The following is a 21,111-nucleotide window of genomic DNA, read 5'->3' as shown; positions in this document are numbered from 1 at the left end:
ATTTGTTTGCAGGGACAGTGGAGGGTATATTTTTGTGCATCATCTCTGTAGCTTATTAGGCTGCCTTATAAGGCTCCCTGATAGCTGCATTGCTGTTTGCACGCTGCTGTGCAAACCAACTGCTTTTTTAAAAGTAAAAATCCTGTTGCTCCTTTCTGCATAGTCATCTTGTTTATTTGTCCACACTTGTGTGCAGCAGTCCTTTTTATTGCTGCCATACTTTTCCTGAGATCATTGTAGGGAGATTGAAATTGTACTACAGTCCTTGTATTTTTTCATATATCTTCCAGCTCTTTCTGCCACTTACATCGTGTTGTTTTATACACAGGGCCTGAGTTTTGGTTGAGCCTCCCCCTAAAAAAGTGAGAATCAAATTCTCACAAAGTGGATATACTTCAGTCCTGTTAGTTTGTCATATATCAGCCAGCCACTTTCTGCCACTTACATTGTGTTGTTTTATGCACAGGGCCTGAGTTTTGGTTCAGTCTCCCAAAAAAGGGAGATTTAAATTCTCAACAAGTTTATATACACCTTCTACCTTGATTTACAGTACCATATAACAGGTTGTTAGTTTGGTTAGATTTTCCAAAAAATGGGGAAGTCTGGTGGAAGAGCCTGTGGACAGTGGTTGCCAGCTGGTACTGATGGTGGTGGTGGTGGTGCATCTGGTGGTAGTGGCAAAAGCACAATAGCACCTAAGGCTGGAGGTGTTGAGCCAGCGTCATCGTCTGGCTACACAAGGCCTCGAAGGCTCCCTTATCTGGGAGTAGGAAAACAGCTTTTAAAGCCGGGGCAGCAGGAAAAAGTTTTGGCTTTCCTTGCTGGCTCAGCCTCTAACTTTTTCGCCTCCTCTTCAGAAAGTTCCAAATATAAAATCAGTGAGTCGTCAGTGGATGCTCCCGGTCAGGAACAAGACGTTTCCTTGTGTCCTTCACCCAAGCAAAAAGTGAAGGATGCGTCAGGCGACACTACAGGTTACTCCATGGAGCTCTTTACACATACCGTGCCTGGGTTAGAAATGGAAATTGTTAACTGCCTATTACAAGATGAATCGGACATGGAGTGCACTGATGCACAGCCACAGCTAGATTATTATGCTGTTCCATTGACTCAGATCACTACATTGCCCTCGCAGTGTACTGAGCCAGAATCAAACCCTGATGAGACTATGGTGCCCCGTACCGAACGCTATAGCACCTTACACTGTGACACAGAGGAAGGTGCACATGACATTTAAGAGGAGGTGATAGATGACCCAGTTGTTGACCCAGATTGGCAGCCATTGGGGGAAGAGGGTGCCGCTGCCAGTAGCTCAGAAGCAGAGGAGGATGTTCCGCAGCAGCCATCTACATCGCAACAGCTGTCATCTGGCAGGCCCGTATCAGGCCAAAAACGTTTGTCAAAAACAAAAACAGTTTTAGGACAGCATGGCCATCCGGTGAAAGTAGCACAGCGTGCAATGCCTGAAAAGATATTCCATAGTAGTTAGAGTGTAGTGTGGCAATTTTTTAACCAAGATCCGAATGATCAGTCAAAAGTTATCTGTAAGAAATGCTCAAAGACCTTTAGCAGAGGGAAGAATCTTCAAAATTTAAATACAATGTGCATGCTTAGACATTTAACCAGCATGCACTTGCAAGCCTGGACTAACTACCAAACGTCCCGTACCGTTGGTGCACCGGCTCAGAATGAAGGATCATGGATCATGGAGACCAATGCGCAAGGGCCCATTGGTCGCAAGGGCCCATTGGTCTCAATGATAAATTAGACATAACCATATTTTTGTAGATTAACTGATTAATTGTACCTGCAGTATGTGACTTGTAATGTTCGCATTTAGCTGTGCTTATTAGTATTGTTTGTTGCACATAACCAGTTTGGGTTTTTTTAATTGCACATATGTTTCACATTAAGCTGTCTAGTTCCCTATAAAGGATATGACGATTTTAATTGTGCACCTGGACCCGTGGAAGCGCACAGGCGCGAAACGCCCGTTGTCCTCTCCTCACTCCCCGCACCGCTCCCCTCTATCCGCCGCCTCTCCTTACCATGTCTGTTCCGTTTTTTGGATGAATAAAGGACATTGATTTGCAGCAAAACCTGGGTGAGTGCCACATCTATTGCTTCTATTCTTGAAATGTGCTTTTTACTGTGGCTTTTTACTGTGGAGCACCACCCGCATATTGCTGGATGTACACGTGCTATATGAGTCTCGATAAGGATCCAACGTCTACCAGTGAACTGTTTGTTGCGAGTTCGCCTAGTGCCGTTCATACCTTCCATTTTTGTCTAGTCAGCAACGCTACATTGCTTCCCTCACTGTAAGCCCACCGGTTAGGACACCACCAGCAGCAAATGTGGAGGTATCGTCGCAAGGCCAAAGCAGTCAGGGAATCACAAGGTTATTGGTAGGAAACACTGTATGTAGGCCAACATCAAGAATACCATCACCAACCCTCTCTCAATCCACCATGCAGGGTGGATAAAAATCAATGTTTTTAAAAAAATAAAAAAAAATCGGATTTTTTTTATTTAAATCGGATTTTTTTTATTTAAATCGGATTTTTTTTATTTAAATCGGATTTTTTTCAATAAACTGCTTTTTTAGGAAAATATTTTACCATCCAAAGGTTCTTCCATCATGAGATAAAGCTGAGTTGTTTAACTCAGTAGAATAAAGGCTGTATATGTGTAACATTCACAATGCCATGCTCTTCCAGATGTTTCTGTAGGATTAGTCGGCAGTTTCTCTCCTATATTATCACAGACGCTTGCTTTACTGACGCAGTTCTCAAAACTGAATTTGACTCCGCAGAGGTCCCAGCCTCTTCTTCATGGCAAAAATGTTACAACATGAACAGAGTTGAGAAAAAGACCTTAATCCTATTGTTCTACAAACCTATGAATACAGAATCAGCCCCTTCAGTGCCAAGTCCAAGAAGTTAGACAATATGTTTGATTGTTTGGAGTGGAATAGATCTGCACAACATAAGAAGAATGTGAATCTAAGTGTGAGGAGGAGGAAAGGCAAGCAGACAAGAAAATGAAAGTGAAACTTTGAGCACAATACTGCAGCATAGCCACAGACAGACAAGTCTGGATCTGTTTGTGTGTATGATCTGAGGTTTATTACATTCTTTCCTTATAATGGCAGCAGGCCGTAAAAGAGACCCAGTTTGGGAATATTTTAATGAAGCTCCTTCGCCTATCGGTAAGGCAGGCATGCGTGCAAAATGCAAACGATGCAACAAAGAGATGCAAGGCCTGGTGGCGCGAATGAGGCAACATCATGAGAAGTGCGGTGATGAAGATGACCAAAGAAACACTTCTGAACAGGCAGGATCTTCAGGTTGGTAAACATTTTTATTGAATCCTATTTCTAAAGACTGAACTGTCATGTGTGAGAAAAATTATATTTCTTATTATTACTGCATGTTACTGTCATTTGGTACAGTTATGAAGAAAAACAAATATTCCTTTTGGGGCAGGGGCAGTGATGTGTTGTGTACAATAAGCAGAAATTGTACAAACAATAAAATAACAGCATTGACTTTTTTTGTTTAGGGGAATTCATGGATTCTGGAAACTATCCACCTCCAAGATCACCATCATCCTGTTCTACAGTTTCAGAGTTATCCATCCAGGATAGTGCTTTATTAGCAGCAGCAGCATCATCAGACACCCACAGCCACATATCACAATCACCCAAAAGGAAGAAAAAACCTTTACCTCCTGGAACCACCATAGATAGGTTTGTGATAAGAACTAGCAGATTAGAAAAAGAGTTGATTGATGAAAAAATTGCCCAGTTTATTTATGCAACGAACTCTTCTTTCCGTCTGACTGAGAACCCACATTTCATTAATATGGTTCAGTCACTAAGACCAGGATACAGTCCACCCAGCAGAGCTGATGTTGCAGGGAAACTGCTGGATCAAGTGTATGACAGAGAAATGGAGCAATGAGCAACAGCTCTGGAGGGTAAAATTGTTAACCTAAGTATTGATGGGTGGAGTAATGTCCACAATGATCCTATTGTATGTGCTTGTATAACAACAGAAGAAGGTAAAGTCTTCCTTGCACAAACAACTGATACGTCAGGAAATGCACACACAGCAGAATACTTACAAGAAGTGGCTGTAAAAGCTATAACGACATGTGAACAAAAATTCAAATGTCTAGTACACAGTTTGGTCACTGACAATGCTGCAAACGTATCCAAGATGAGAAGAGATTTAGAAGAGCAGGGAGGGAATACAAAGCTGCTAATAACAAATGGTTGCAGTGCTCATTTGCTGCACCTCTTAGCCAAAGACTTAAGTGTTCCAGAAATAAAGGCTAATGTTGTTGAAATTGCTAAATACTTCTGTAATAATCATTTTGCTGCAGCAGCTCTGAAAAGGATGGGTGGAACCAAGCTAACGCTCCCACAAGATGTTAGATGGAACTCTGTGGTGGACTGTTTTGAGCAGTATATCAAAAACTGGCCTATTCTGATGACACTTTGTGAAGAAAATCGAGATAAAATAGATGGCACTGTCACGGCCAAAATCCTCAACATTGGGCTTAAGAGAAATGTTGAACATATGCTGAGCTTCCTGAAACCCATCTCTCAAGCTTTAAACAAAATACAGAAAAATAGCTGTTTTATTGCGGATGCTGTTGAAATTTGGAAGGAACTGAGTGAACACTTAAAAACAGAACTACACATGGACAGAATTAAATTACAAGCAGTAAACAAACGAATGGGACAAGCACTGACTCCAGCTCATTTTTTGGCAAATATTGTCAATATCCAATATCAGGATCAAAACCTAAGTGCTGAGGAAGAGGAGTTAGCTATGACATGGGTATCCAGCAATCATCCATCTTTAATGCCAACTATAATAAACTTCAGAGCTGAGGGGGAACCATTCAAGAAATATATGTTTGCTGAAGATATTTTAAGGAAGGTCACACCAGTAAACTGGTGGAAGTCACTTAAGCGCTTGGATTTAGAGACTGTTCAAGTAATGATTTCACTTTTAACAGCAGTAGCTTCTTCTGCAGGCGTTGAAAGAATATTCTCTTCCTTTGGACTCATTCATTCTAAATTGAGAAATCAGTTGGGACCCAATAAAGCAGGAAAGCTTGTTTTTCTTTTCCAGATTATGAATAGGAGCAAAGAAGAAGAGGATGATGAAGATGACGACAAGTGAGCTACAAAGGACAGCAGGGACAGTAGTATTTAAGTTTTTCATGTGTCGGCTGGGCTGACAGTCTAAGTTTCTTATAATATATATATATATTTTGTTTAGCCAAATTAGTTAACAAACATGGATGTTTGTTTAAGCAAATAATTTATGCTGTAATGTTGTTATTGTTTCAGTTGAATACATCTATTTAAATTGTTATTAAGGTCAGGATTATTTTTCTCCTTCCTAAGTACAACAGAACAGTGGTGTCCAAATATGAATGATTAACCCATTAAACTGGGGAGAAAAAAGTAATATAAAAAGTGATTCTAAAAATCTTCATCTACTTGCATGTTAAAGTAGCAAGAACTAGTTTAGGTAGAAACTTTGATTTAAATCACTGATTTAAATCAAGCCTTACTGACTAGTGATTTAAATCGTGATTTAAATCGTGATTTAAATCAGTTTGATTTAAATCAAAGAAAAAAGGAATGTAGTCAGCTTACCGGTCTTAAACGAAATCCCCAGACCTGCCAACGCCCAGCACGGTTCGGGGTGAGCGCCCACAGCAAATGAAGACAGAAAGAGAAATGATCCAGCTGGAGGTGGAGGCAGTTCAGACTTTGTGAGCCTTTATTAGAAGACTAAAGCGATAAAAAATTCTTCAACAAGAAAAATCTTTACATAGCAAACACCTGGCACACCAGTGAGGAGGATCAACGCGTTTCAACTATGAGTAATGAGTAAGACTTCATAGTTGAAACGCGTTGATCCTCCTCAATGGTGTGCCAGGTGTTTGCTATGTAAAGATTTTTCTTGTTGAAGAATTTTTTATCGCTTTAGTCGTCTAATAAAGTCTCACAAAGTCTCACAAAGTCTGAACTGCCTCCACCTCCAGCTGGATCATTTCTCTTTCTGTCTTGATTTAAATCAAATCCACCCTGCCACCATGTCCACCACCACCACCGCTAGTTCCACCATATGCAGCTCTCCAGTCCAGCTCACCCTACAAGAGACTCTCGTTAGGAAAAGAAAGTACTCATCCTCTCATCCGCGTACACAGGGTATGAATGCCCACATTGCTAGACTAATCTCGTTAGAGATGATGCCCTACCGGTTGGTTGAAAGCGAAGCATTCAAAGACCTGATGGCCTTAGCAGTACCACGTTATGACCTACCCAGTCGGCACTTCTTTGCGAGAAAAGCCATCCCAGCCCTCCACCGCATTGTCCATGCACTGAGGCAATCAGTCAGTGGAAAGGTGCACCTCACAACATATGCATGGACCAGTAGGCATGGCCAGGGACGTTACGTGTCCATCACGGCGCACTGGGTTAATGTGGTGGATGCAGGGTTCACAGAGGACAGCCATAGTGGGACAGTTCTGCCTAGCCCACGGTCTAGAAAACAGTTGGCTGTAGGCGTTCGCCACCCCTCCTCCTCCAGAAGCGAAACCTCGTCCACAGAGCGCAGACGCACGACCACTCCATCCGCAGCTGCCAGTGTTGCACACAAGGTGTCCCATTATCGAACAGCTAGTGGTAAGCGTCAGCAGGCTGTGCTACAAATGAAGTGTTTGGGTGACAACAGACACACCACGGAAGTACTGGCCGACTACTTGCAGCAACAAACTCAGTCATGGCTGGGCAGTGTACATCTTGAGGCAGGCAAGGTAGTCAGTGATAATGGAAGGAATTTTACGGCTGCATAGCCCTTTCAGAACTGAAACACATACCTCACCTGGCTCACACCTTGAACCTGGTGGTGCAGTGCTTCCTGAAAAATTATCCAGAGTTACCAGTCCTGCTCCCGACGGTGCGAAGACTTTGTAGATAGAAATAAAAACAGGTGGAGGGCACCACCAAATGCGTATAACTAAACAGTAATACACTGGGGCTCACCCTGGACTTGACAAACTACAGCGAGACCAAGAGAAGGAAAAAGATGCGAAGACTTTGCTCGCAAATCTGCCGGTCGCCGTACACTCCAGCTGTATGCTGAACCATCAGCGATCGCTGAATCTTCCCCAGCACCGCCTAATAATCGACGTTGCAACAAGGTGGAACTCCACACTGCACATGGTTCAGAGGCTGTGCGAAGAGAGGCGTGCTGTAATTAATTTGTGGGAGGATACACATACACGGGCAGGCACTTGGATGGCAGACATAGAGTTGTCTGGAGTGCAGTGGTCGAAGCTACAAGACCTCTGTCAAGTCCTTCAGTGTTTTGAGGAATGCACACGGCTGGTAAGTGCAGACGACGCCATCATAAGCATGAGCATCCCACTAATGCGTCTGCTGATGCAAAGTTTGACGCACATTGAGGAGCTGGCGTCTGCAGCCGAGGAGGAGGGAAGCCTTGATGACAGTCAGCCATTGTCTGCTCAGGGAACTCTCCTGGACGAGTTGGCAGACGAAGAGGAGGAGGAGGATGATGGGGATGAATATTAAAGGGAACCTGTCACCCCGTTTTTTGAGATTGAGCTATAAATACTGTTAAATAGGGCCTGCGCTGTGTGTTCCTATAGTGTATGTAGTGTACCCCGATTCCCTATGTATGCTGAGAAATAACTTACCAAAGTCGCCGTTTTCGCCTGTCAATCAGGCTGGTCAGGTCGGGAGGGCGTGGTGACATCGGTGGTTCTTCCTCAGCTTTACGTTGGTGGCGTAGTGGCGTAGTGGTGAACAAGCAGCGCGCGATCTGCGCTGTAATCCCTTGCATCGGTGGGGGCGGCCATCTTCCTGGGGCCGCGCGTGCGCAGATCGAGTGCTCTGCTGCACGGGGCTTCAGGAAAATGGCCGCGGGATGCCGCGCGTGCGCATTAGAGATCGCGGCGGCCATTTTCCCAAAGCCGAGTTTGCATCTCGGCTTTGGGAAAATGGCCGCCGCGATCTCTAATGCGCACGCGCGGCATCCCGCGGCCATTTTCCTGAAGCCCCGTGCAGCAGAGCACTCGATCTGCGCACGCGCGGCCCCAGGAAGATGGCCGCCCCCACCGATGCAAGGGATTACAGCGCAGATCGCGCGCTGCTTGTTCACCACTACGCCACTACGCCACCAACGTAAAGCTGAGGAAGAACCACCGATGTCACCACGCCCTCCCGACCTGACCAGCCTGATTGACAGGCGAAAACGGCGACTTTGGTAAGTTATTTCTCAGCATACATGGGGAATCGGGGTACACTACATACACTATAGGAACACACAGCGCAGGCCCTATTTAACAGTATTTATAGCTCAATCTCAAAAAACGGGGTGACAGGTTCCCTTTAATGGGAGGAGGATGATTCTCAGGGGGCAATAGAAACTGGTGGCGTTGCAAGGTCAGGTACAGGGTTTTTGCGGGACACAAGTGATGTTGATTTGCAAGAAAGTGCTCCTCAACCCAGCACAAGTAGTGAATTGACACCTGGAACATTGGCCCACATGGCTGAGTATGCCTTGCGTATCCTAAAAAGGGACCCCCGCATTATCAAAATGATGACCGATGACGATTACTAGTTGGCAGGGTGTGATTATTTAGTTAAAAATTAACTTTTAATAAACTCATTTAAAATAGAAAGCCAAAAAATATTTTAGACAAACACACATATAGGACAAACAGTATATCACCTTTCAGGAAGGGAAATGCCAAAATACAAAAACACCGAACCGCTACAGACCTCCCAATCATGAGATTCCTGTAAACAGACCTGCTGCAGTCCTCAAGATGTACGGTCCTAGACCTCTTATCAGTACGGGAAAATATCAACTTTCACCTCTAAAGTCATTTAGCCAAATAGACAAATAGATTAAACCACATATGTCCCATAGGTAAACAAATATTGCTGGCTTAAGCAAAAAATGACCACTTAGATGATGCGTGAAAGAAAAACAGAGAACTACACAATCTCACCCTGTTGTAATAATGGGTAAAATAGTAACTGTTTTTTTATCTGGTGTTATAATTGGGGAGATGGCAAATACTCGTCCATACTAATCCCCCATCACTAGATATCACCAGTATCTATACTAGACCCCAAAAAAGAGTAGATACGAAAAAGGTGTACTTCGCCCTGCTTTTCACATTACATTTAATTGGTGGTCACAGCTTTCTAGACGGTTACTGGTTGGCTTGCCTCCTGGATCCACGATATAAAGGAAAATTACAAAATATCATGCCACATGAGAACCTTGAGCAAATATTGGCTACCAAACAAGCAACTCTTGTAGACCGTTTGGTTCAGGCATTCCCAGCACACAGCGGCGGTGATGGTTCTCACACGAGCCGTAGGGGGCAACATCATCATGGCAGAGGTGTTAGAGGTGCACAAATCCGAAGTGGCGTTGGACAGAGGGGTTTTATGACCAGGTTGTGGAGTGATTTCGCAATCACCGCTAACACGACAGGTACTGCTACATCGATTCAAAGTGACAGGAGACAGCATTTGTCCAGTATGGTTATGAACTACTTTTCCTCCCTTATCGATGTTCTCCCTCACAGGTCATTCCCCTTTGATTACTGGGCATCTAAAATAGACACCTGGCCTGAATTGGCAGAATATTCATTACAGGAGCTCGCTTGCCCTGCTGCTAGTGTGCTATCAGAAAGAGTCTTCAGTGCTGCTGGTTCAATACTGACCGAAAAAAGGACACGTCTGGCTACCCAGAATGTTGATGCTCTAACCTTCATTAAAATGAACCAATCATGGATTTCTAATTATTTTTCCCCACCTTCCCCTGCTGACACGTCGCTTGCCTGAAAAATGTCTAGCTTTTGGCCTCCTCTTACTGACTTCTCCAATTCCTCCATTTACAGCTGCTGAATGTCCACCATAGGCCACTTTTATACCTCCCTAAATGGGCTGACTCCCCCCACAGGGCAGTGGTCACCACCTGGCGCAAGCACCCGTGTGAGGGTTGTTTGCCTGGACAGGTGGGTGGGCCCACTCTTGGGCGACGGCACTGGCACAGGGTCCCTCATAGTACAATGAAGTGTCTCTGACGGTGGTGGTGCACAACCAACGTCAGACACACCGTCGTAATATGAGGGGCCCTGTGCCAGTACCGCCGCCCACGAGTGTTTCCCCCCAGCTCGAACAGTGCTCTACCACTTGCAATACTTACCTCTCCCTGCTCCACCACTGTGTAGTCTGTGCTGTTAAATCCTTCAATGGCACTGCCAACACAAATTTGTTGAAAAGATGGATGATAGTTAAAATATACAGGGGCCATGGCCTCCATTTAGACCAGTTAATACTTTGCGCCTACTACCACTGTCTTCTACTCAGCAGAGGAGCCCACCCCTGTACCTAGCTATGCCACCTGTTTATTTATGAACAATTTTTTGGCAGACATTTAGCCCACTTTATTATTTGGGCCTACTAACTGTGTCTGCCACTCATTACAGTTGTCCTCCACTGAACAAAGCAATGCCGCCTGTTTAGTCCTGCTACCAATTTTGAACTGCATTTAGCCTACTTTATTATTTGGGCCTATATCTGTGTTTCCTCCTCATCCTGCCCATTGCCCAGCCACTGCTAGATGAGTCTGCTGGTACATTGACCCTGACCACTACATTCCCCTTACACTCTACATGTAGCCAGAATCTGACCCTGCTGAAAGTCAGGTTCCCCTTCCCGCATACTATACCACCTTACACGGGGACAAAGAAGAAGGTGCAGATGAAAGTGCTGGTTCCTTCATCAGGTGGGGGGGGGGGCATACTCGTTGGCGTCGTCACTGGCACAGGGCCCCTCATAGTACGCAAAAGTGTCTCTGCCAGTGGGAGGCGCCACCCGCCGTCAAACACACCACCGTACTATGAGGGGCCCTGTGCCAGTGCCAACGAGTGGGCCCCCCTGCTTGCTCAGGATCACAGCACTTGCAAATTTGAAATACTTACCTCTCCCTGCTCCACCGCCGTGACGTATTCCGCGTTTCCTGGGCCCACGAAAATCTTGAGCCAGCCCTACCCCCCCACAACTTTAGCCAAATGACCCCCAGTTTTCAATGCCTGACTATTATTATAAAGTAAATTAAGATTGACAAGCTTATATAATAAGAATTGATGTTTTTGGCATCAAAATGGGCACTGTAGGTGTTTTCCTGTCCTCCACTCACTGCCGACTTTGATTCCCCATTGACTTGCATTGGGTTTCGTGTTTCAGTCGGCCCCCGACTTTTCAAAATAATCGGCCGATTTCACCCGACCAGACTTTTGACAAAGTCAGGTTTCGCGAAACCCGACTCGATCCAAAAAAAGTTTAAGTCGCTCAACTCTAGTGGTGAGCACTTTGACCCACCAAGTGCTTCACAGAAGTTTATAATGTAGAGTCTTAAAATAAAAATATATTTTTTCACAAAAATGAATTTTTTGCCAATTTTTATTTTCCCAAGGTTACCAGAAGAAACTGTACCCCAAAATTTGTTGTGCAATTTGTCCTGAGTACGCTGATACCCCATATGTGGGGGTAAACCACTGTTTGGGTGCATGGCAGAGCTCGGAAGGGACGCAGTGTCGTTTGACTTTTCAATGCAAAATTGGCTGGAATTAAGATGGGACGCCATGCTGCATTTGGAGAGCTCCTGATGTGCCTAAACATTGAAACCCCCCACAAGTGACAACATTTTGGAAAGTAGACCCCCTAAGGATCTTATCTAGATCCCCAAGTGTTTCACTACAGTTTATGATGCAGAGCCGTGAAAATAAAAACTCTTTTTCCCACAAAAATTATTTTTTTATCCCCCAGTTTTGTATTTTTCCAAGGGTAACAGGATAAATTGGATCCCAAAAGTTGTTGTCCAATTTGTCCTGAGTACGCTGATACCCCATATGTTTGGTAAACCCCTGTTTGAGCGCACGGGAGAGCTCGGAAGGGAAGGAGCACTGTTTTACTTTTTCAATGCAGAATTGGCTGGAATTGAGATCGGACGCCATGTCGCGTTTGGAGAGCCGCTAATGTGCCTTAACAGTGGAAACCCCCCAATTATAACTGAAACCCTAATCCAAACACACCCCTAACCCTAATCCCAACGGTAACCCTAACCACACCGCTAAACCCGACACACCCCTAACCCTAATCCCAACCCTATTCTCAACCGTAAATGTAATCCAAACACTAACCGTAACTTTAGCCTCAACCCTAACCCTTTAGCCCCAACCCTAACTGTAGCCCTAACCCTAGCCCTAACCCTAGCCCCAACCCTAACCCTAACCCTAACCCTGATGGGAAAATGGAAATAAATACATTTTTTTAATTTTTTTATTTTTCCCTAACTAAGGGGGTGATGAAGGGGGGTTTGATTTACTTTTATAGCGGGTTTTCTAGCGGATTTTTATGATTGGCAGCCGTCACACACACTAAAAGACGCTTTTTATTGCAAAAAAAATATTTTTTGCGTTACCACATTTTGAGAGCTATAATTTTTCCATATTTTGGTCCACAGAGTCATGTGAGGTCTTGTTTTTTGCGGGACGAGTTGACGTTTTTATTGGTAACATTTTCGGGCACATGACATTATTTGATCGCTTTTTATTCCGATTGTTGTGAGGCAGAATGACCAAAAACCATCATTAATTTCTTTTGGGGGGGGGGTGTTTATACTGTTCCGCGTTTGGTAAAATGGATAAAGCAGTTTTATTCTTCGGGTCAGTACGATTACAGCGATACCTCATTTATATCTTTTTTTATGTTTTGGCGCTTTTATACAATAAAAACTATTTTATAGAAAAAATAATTATTTTTGCATCGCTTTATTCTGAGGACTATAACTTTTTTATTTTTTGCTGATGATGCTGTATGGCGGCTTGTTTTTTGCGGGACAAGATGACGTTTTCAGCGGTACCATGGTTATTTATATCAGTCTTTTTGATCGTGTTTTATTCCACTTTTTGTTCGGCAGTATGATAAAGCGTTTTTTGCCTCGTTTTTTTTTTTACCCCTTTAGTGTTCACTGAAGGGGTTAACTAGTGTGACAGTGTTATAGGTCGGGTCGTTACGGACGCGGTGATACTAAATATGTGTACTTTTATTGTTTTTTTTTATTTAGATAAAGAAATGTATTTATGGGAACAATATTTTTTTTTTCTTTTTTTTACACATGTGAATATATATTTTTTTACACTATCACATTGCCCCGGGGGGGGGGGCGGAGGCATCATGTTATAGTGTAAGATCGCTGATCTGACACTTTGCTGTGCACTGTGTCACGTGCAGTCCTGGAGGCTTCTCGGCGTCTGCTCTGAGCAGGCGCTGTGAAGCCACCTCCCGGAAGGTCCCGGATGCAGCCCCGTGGCCATTTTGGATCCGGGCCTGCAGGGAGGAGGAGGTAAGAGACCCTCGGTGCAACGCGTTGCTCCGAGGGTCTCAAGGAAGCATGCAGAGAGCCCCCTCCCTGCGTGATGCTTCCCTATACCGCCGGAACGCTGCGATCATGTTTGATCGCGGTGTGACGGGGGTTAATGTGTCGGGGGCAGTCTGTGACCGCTCCTGGCACATAGTACTGGATGTCAGCTGCGATAGTCAGCTGACACCCGGCTGCGCTCCCCCTGTGAGCGAAGCTGATCGCGCTGGATGTACTATCCCGTCACTGGGAATTAAGTCCCAGGTCACCTTGACAGGATAGTACGTCCAATGGGATTAAGGGGTTAATGACTTACTAGTCCACTAATTGTACAATTTTATTGAGTAAATAGAGACCACTGCACTGCTATAAGAAATGTATGTGACAAGGTTCCCTGATTTCTATAACAAATGTTAGTGGCCTGATTAATGAAAATTGCCTCAGAGTAAAACCATTTTGGTTGTCCATAGCAGCCAGAGGTCAGCTTTCATAGTTGAAACTGCTGAGGTAAAATGAAAGCTGACCTCTGATTGGTTGTCGGGGTAACTAGAGCTGTCTGTCAGGCAGTTTCACGGTGTGAGGCCTGTTCTTCATAATCTGCTAGTCATCTTCTAATCTAACTTTACTTTCTTAGGCCATGTTCACACAGTGCGTTTTTTACCGCGGAACCGCGGCGGTTTTGCCGCTGCGGTTCCGCAGCTGTTTTCCATGCAGGGTACAGTACACTGTACCCTATGGAAAACAGGACACACTGTGCACATGGTCCGGAAATTGTAAAAAAAAAGACGCGCTGAATAGCTCCCGGAAAAAAGAAGGAGCATGTCAATTCTTCTTCCTGAACCGCAGCGGTTCTGCACCCATAGACCTCCATTGTGAGGTCAAAATCGCAGTAAAACCCGCAGATCAAAAATATATCTGCGGGTTTTACTGCGATTTGATGTGCAGAACCGCTGCAGCAGGAAGTGCGGGGGAGCGGGCGGAAGTGCGTGGGCGGAGTGTGGCTGCCCCCCCCGTGCTCCGATCCCGCCCCCCGTGCTCCGATGCCCCACCCCCGTGCTCCGATGCCCCCCCCCAGTGCTCCGATGCCCCCCCCGTGCCCTAATCTCCCCCCCTTATACTTACCCGGCGTCCCGGTGTCCGTCCGGCCGTCTTCTCCCTGGGCGCCGCCATCTTGCAAAATGGCGGGCGCATGCGCAGTGCGCCCGCCGAATCTGCCGGCCGGCAGATTCGCTCCAAAGTGCATTTTGATCACTGAGATATAACCTATCTCAGTGATCAAAATAAAAAAATAGTAAATGACACCCCCCCACTTTGTCACCCCCATTGGTAGGGACAATAAAAAAAATTAAGAATTTTTTTTTTTTTTTTTTTCACTAAGGTTAGAATAGGGTTAGGGTTAGGGGTAGGGTTAGGGGTAGGGTTAGGGTTAGGGGTAGGGTTAGGGGTAGGGTTAGGGGTAGGGGTAGGGTTAGGGGTAGGGTTAGGGGTAGGGTTAGGGTTAGGGGTAGGGTTAGGGGTAGGGTTAGGGGTAGGGTTAGGGGTAGGGTTAGGGGTAGGGGTAGGGTTAGGGGTAGGGTTAGGTATTTTCAGCCATTTTAGCCCTAAAAAGCTTCCTAGGAAACACACAGTAAAAAAAGGATAAAAAAACGCATCTAAAAACGCATCAAAAAACGCATCAAAAACGCATCAAAACGGACAAAAAAAGGACCTGCGTTTTCTGCCAAGAGCTGCAGTTTTTTAAAAAAACTGTCCTGAAAAAAAAAGGATGGAAATCCTGAACGTGTGAACATACCCTTAAGGTACCTTCACACTAAACAACTTCACAACGATATCGCTAGCGATCCGTGACTTTGCAGCGTCCTGGCTAGCGATATCGTTGTGTTTGACACGCAGCAGCGATCAGGCCCCTGCTGTGCCATCGTTGGTCGCTGCAGAAAGTCCAGCACTTTATTTCGTCGCTGGACTCCCTGCAGACATCGCTGAATCGGCGTGTGTGACGCCAATTCAGCGATGTCTTCACTGGTAACCAGGGTAAACATTGGGTTACTAAGCGCAGGGCCGCGCTTAGTAACCCGATGTTTACCCTGGTTACCAGCGTAAACGTAAAAAAAACAAACACTACATACTTACCTTCTGCTGTCTGTCCCCGGCGCTCTGCTTTCCTGCACTGACTGTGAGCGCTGGCCAGCCGGAAAGCAGAGCGGTGACGTCACCGCTCCGCTTTCCGGCTGCTGTGCTCACAGTCAGTGCAGGAAAGCAGAGCGCCGGGGACAGACAGCAGAAGGTAAATATGTAGTGTTTGTTTTTTTTACTTTTACGATGGTAACCAGGGTAAACATCGGGTTACTAAGCGCGGCCATGCGCTTAGTAACCCGATGTTTACCCTGGTTACCGGCATCGTTGGTCGCTGGAGAGCGGTCTGTGTGACAGCTCTCCAGCGACCAAAAGCGACGCTGCAGCGATCGACATCGTTGTCGGTATCGCTGCAGCGTCGCTAAGTGTGAAGGTACCTTTACAGGCGACACCTGATACACTGCTGTAAAGCTGGCAGCGCTGTTCAAGTACCATGTATTTCCTTCAGGAAATGCCCATCTAGTTCTTCTTCATCTCCGCATTTTCCGCAATTAATGCGGCCCGAACCGGTTGGCGCAGAGACCCCGTTCAGGCGGCGTTTCGAAGCCCTCGGTGGGAACAGGTGTGCTATGTATATTTGGAGTCGATCCAATTTGTCATTTTAAAAAAAAAAAAAAAATCGCATTTAAAAAAAAAAAAATCCCATAGGAATTAATGGCGACTTTTCCATGACCCCCAACTGACATGGATTGAAGCCACAGCGTGGGTGCACTGACCTTACAAAGATGGCAGCTAAGCAAATGTACGGTGTCCATAGGACATGATAATTTATCAAAGTCAAACATCAGAATAATGTGACTCTGACTCCCGTCTCGTGACTACCGAGGGGCTGAATGTGCCAAAGTGGCTACCCAGGAGCAGGGACCTGCATGCCAGACTTGCTCCTGAGGTTCATTGCCAGCTGGCTGCGCTGTTCAAGCACCATGTATTTCCTTCAGGAAATGCCCATCTAGTTGTTCTTGTTTTCTTTTAGTGTTTCTTAAAGCCAGAAAGTTGCCATTTGAAATGACTTTAGTTTTGTGCCATGTCTGTGATCTGTTTTTTTTTAATCAGCTGAATGAACATCCTCCAAGGCCGGTGATTCAAGAATTTTTGCCAGGGGTTGTATATGTACTCAAAGGATCACTTCTTATATATGTACTCACCCAAAGGATCACATCCCCATTCACTCACATCTATAATAACACTTCTCTGAAGCAGAGATATTGCAGGTAATGTATCAATCATTGGGGTCAGTATCTTTTAGAACACATTCCTATTAATTAACCTTACTGTCAGCTTGCCCTCAGAGAAAATGGTTGATGGGCAACAATGAAGAAAAAAAGATTATGAGACATAATACATAAAGGATGGTAGGTATATAACGGGATTTCTAAATGAACACAGGAACACTACACGTCCCTTATCAGCAATGTTATTAAGTTCCCATGTGTTTTGATACAGTGGGAAGGAGAATAGCGGAGCTGAGGAGGTGACCCAGGGAGGTAGGGACTTTCCTCTCTCTACGCTATGGATCGAAACACCTTGGGCAAATTAAAGAGACTTGTTGGTGCCGCCCTGAGACCTGGTAACTTACCCTCATGGCTACTCTATGGAGAGCTTGCAATGTGGCCAGATATTCCGAATATCACAATGTACATTTTCTAGCCTAGCAGTTGTGATTAATCACATCCATTAGAATATAGAATGCAACCTCTAAAGACAAATTCAAGCCTGCTACATCTGCATGGTCTGTACAGAGCAGGAAACACGGAGCCGCTGTCCTATGGGGAGAGAGCCCCCGTCACTTACCCCTGTATGTATTCCCCGGCTTGTCACTTACCTCTGTATGTATTCCCCGGCTTGTCACTTACCCCTGTATGTATTCCCCGGCTTGTCACTTTCCCCTGTATGTATTCCCCGGCTTGTCACTTACCCCTGTATGTATTCCCCGGCTTGTCACTTACCCCTGTATGTATTCCCCGGCTTGTCACTTACCCCTGTATGTATTCCCCGGCTTGTCACTTTCCCCTGTATGTATTCCCCGGCTTGTCACTTTCCCCTGTATGTATTCCCCGGCTTGTCACTTACCCCTGTATGTATTCCCCGGCTTGTCACTTACCCCTGTATGTATTCCCCGGCTTGTCACTTACCCCTGTATGTATTCCCCGGCTTGTCACTTTCCCCTGTATGTATTCCCCGGCTTGTCACTTTCCCCTGTATGTATTCCCCGGCTTGTCACTGTCCCCTGTATGTATTCCCCGGCTTGTCACTTACCCCTTTATGTATTCCCCGGCTTGTCACTTACCCCTGTATGTATTCCCCGGCTTGTCACTTACCCCTGTATGTATTCCCCGGCTTGTCACTTACCCCTGTATGTATTCCCCGGCTTGTCACTTACCCCTGTATGTATTCCCCGGCTTGTCACTGTCCCCTGTATGTATTCCCCGGCTTGTCACTTACCCCTTTATGTATTCCCCGGCTTGTCACTTACCCCTGTATGTATTCCCCGGCTTGTCACTTACCCCTGTATGTATTCCCCGGCTTGTCACTTACCCCTGTATGTATTCCCCGGCTTGTCACTTACCCCTGTATGTATTCCCCGGCTTGTCACTTACCCCTGTATGTATTCCCCGGCTTGTCACTTACCCCTGTATGTATTCCCCGGCTTGTCACTTTCCCCTGTATGTATTCCCCGGCTTGTCACTTTCCCCTGTATGTATTCCCCGGCTTGTCACTGTCCCCTGTATGTATTCCCCGGCTTGTCACTTACCCCTTTATGTATTCCCCGGCTTGTCACTTACCCCTGTATGTATTCCCCGGCTTGTCACTTACCCCTGTATGTATTCCCCGGCTTGTCACTTACCCCTGTATGTATTCCCCGGCTTGTCACTTACCCCTGTATGTATTCCCCGGCTTGTCACTGTCCCCTGTATGTATTCCCCGGCTTGTCACTTACCCCTTTATGTATTCCCCGGCTTGTCACTTACCCCTGTATGTATTCCCCGGCTTGTCACTTACCCCTGTATGTATTCCCCGGCTTGTCACTTACCCCTGTATGTATTCCCCGGCTTGTCACTTACCCCTGTATGTATTCCCCGGCTTGTCACTTACCCCTGTATGTATTCCCCGGCTTGTCACTTACCCCTGTATGTATTCCCCGGCTTGTCACTTACCCCTGTATGTATTCCCTGGCTTGTAGGATTCCGGGTCCCCCTCTATTCTCAGGGAGAACTCATTGTAGCCTTCTTTCCTTGTGCCTCCTTGGGCTCTCAGGATCCGGCTACAATATCCTTCCGACTTCACGGCTTTGTCTACAGTTTCATCCATAAATCCATAGATAGCCACAAAACAAGTCACCACCACGTAATGCAACAATGGGGACTGCACCGAGGGTCCCATCTCAGGAGGCAGAGCTGCAAGGGAGAAGGGGTCCAAGGGCTGCGAGTGCGAGCCCGTCCGCGGGTCCTGGTGGGGGAGCAGGGAGCACTGTGAGCCCGTCCGCGGGTCCTGGTGGGGGAGCAGGGAGCACTGTGAGCCCGTCCGCGGGTCCTGGTGGGGGAGCAGGGAGCAATGTGAGCCGGTCCGCGGGTCCTGGAGCAATGTGAGCCCGTCCGCGGGTCCTGGAGCAATGTGAGCCGGTCCGCGGGTCCTGGAGCAATGTGAGCCCGTCCGCGGGTCCTGGAGCAATGTGAGCCGGTCCGCGGGTCCTGGAGCAATGTGAGCCCGTCCGCGGCTCTGCTTCCCTGGCTGTGGACTGTTTCCTCGCACAATGCACCGGGAGGCAGCCGTCTCCTAGGCATCCAGCCTGTGCTCTGCTCTATGGTGGGAAGCACATTCCTCCCACGGCCTATAGTTCCTACAAGGACCTGGGGACACTTCCCCTTTTGCCTTTAGGTTTGTGTGCACATTGTAACGTCGGGGAGGTGAAGATTACATAACATGGTGATCTATCACTGGATTTCACGTGAGAGCCTGAAAGTCACACAGTGATTTATTAGTTGGCTGAAAGCTGCTTGTCCTGTACTTAAAGGGAACCTGTCACCCCGTTTTTTCAGAGTGAGATAAAAATACTGTTAAATAGGGCCTGCGCTGTGCGTTACAATAGTGTATGTAGTGTACCCCGATTCCCCACCTATGCTGCGAAATACATTACCAAAGTCGCCGTTTTCGCCTGTCAATCAGGCTGGTCAGGTCGGGTGGGCGTGTGACATCGTTCTTTTCTTCCCCAGCTTTCCGTTGGTGGCGTAGTGGTGTGCGCATGTCCAAGTTCCGAATTCCCTGCGCGCACGTGAAGAAACAGCGCGTGATCTGCGCTATTATCCCTGTCATCGGTGGTGGCGGCCATCTTCCTGGGGCCGCGCGTGCGCAGATGGAGTGCTCTGCTGCACGGGGCTTCAGGAAAATGGCCGCGGGATGCCGCGCGTGCGCAGAAGAGATGCAAATCGGCTTTGGGAAAATGGCCGCCGCGATCTCTTCTGCGCACGCGCGGCATCCCGCGGCCATTTTCCTGAAGCCCCGTGCAGCAGAGCACTCCATCTGCGCACGCGCGGCCCCAGGAAGATGGCCGCCACCACCGATGACAGGGATAATAGCGCAGATCACGCGCTGTTTCTTCATGTGCGCGCAGGGAATTCGGAACTTGGACATGCGCACACCACTACGCCACCAACGGAAAGCTGGGGAAGAAAAGAGCGATGTCACACGCCCACCTGACCTGACCAGCCTGATTGACAGGCGAAAACGGCGACTTTGGTATTTCGCAGCATAGGTGGGGAATCAGGGTACACTACATACACTATTGTAACGCACAGCGCAGGCCCTATTTAACAGTATTTTTATCTCAATCTGAAAAAACGGGGTGACAGGTTCCCTTTAATATGGGGCTAAAGCCTGTAGTGACAGGGGGATGCATGCAGTCCATGGAAAGGCACAGCTACAAACTCCACTCTGCTACATTTGTCAGACTGGGTGTACACACTAGTAGTATTTCACAATCCCAGTCCAGGCATCTGAAGCGCCCCCAGACGCAGGGCCGCGGGTTACTCGGTACCGGTCCTCTGCTGGTTCAGTTCTGGGGATGTCACGGTGGCTGGACCCGGTCCGTGACCCTGCTAAGGGGCGTCCAATGAAAGGTGATGTGAGTCTGTCAAGGTTTCGTGACACCACCTGTGGTATTCGGTCAGGGTTACCAACACTGCTTGGGGTCCACTGGGGTGATGTGATGGCAGCTAGATGGTGTAACTTCCCACAGGTGAAGTATGTCCCCAGGGCTTCCCAGTAAGGTGGATGGTGTGAGGTGCAGACAATAACGAGGACACAAGGTTGCAGTCTCTTTACCTCTTTACTGAAGACTTCAGGATCCTCAATCCAGAGCACGATTAACCAGGCTGTCAGAGACCAGCCGGTCCGATGGGCACATCCAGAGTTCCCCTTGCAGGTGGAAATCGTTGCCTACCAATAGCGCCTGTGTGTTGTAGTGCTACCCTGCTGAGCATTC

At 46.8% G+C, this 21,111-nt stretch overlaps 1 protein-coding gene across 4 annotated transcripts in view; it reads right to left on the bottom strand.

The window, feature by feature from the left end:
* SPON1 (spondin 1) overlaps positions 1–19,525 on the bottom strand; it is a 1,002,740-nt gene extending 983,215 nt beyond the window's left edge. The window contains exons 1-2 of one of the 4 annotated variants that reach the window (XM_069739940.1): positions 19,300–19,525; positions 18,788–19,100 (exon numbers count right to left, since the gene is read on the bottom strand). In XM_069739940.1, the coding sequence (XP_069596041.1) occupies positions 18,788–19,013 (226 nt within the window). In that variant the 5' untranslated portion in view covers positions 19,014–19,100; positions 19,300–19,525. Of the gene's footprint in view, positions 1–18,787 lie in introns of all 4 variants that reach the window. The other 3 variants (XM_069739943.1, XM_069739942.1, XM_069739941.1) reach the window with 3 other exon arrangements.
* Between the last annotated feature and the right edge of the window lie 1,586 nt (positions 19,526–21,111).

Source organism: Ranitomeya imitator, chromosome 9, assembly GCF_032444005.1.
Source record: "Ranitomeya imitator isolate aRanImi1 chromosome 9, aRanImi1.pri, whole genome shotgun sequence".
NCBI lineage: Eukaryota > Metazoa > Chordata > Amphibia > Anura > Dendrobatidae > Ranitomeya > Ranitomeya imitator.
This window is presented reverse-complemented; position numbering and strand designations above follow the sequence as displayed.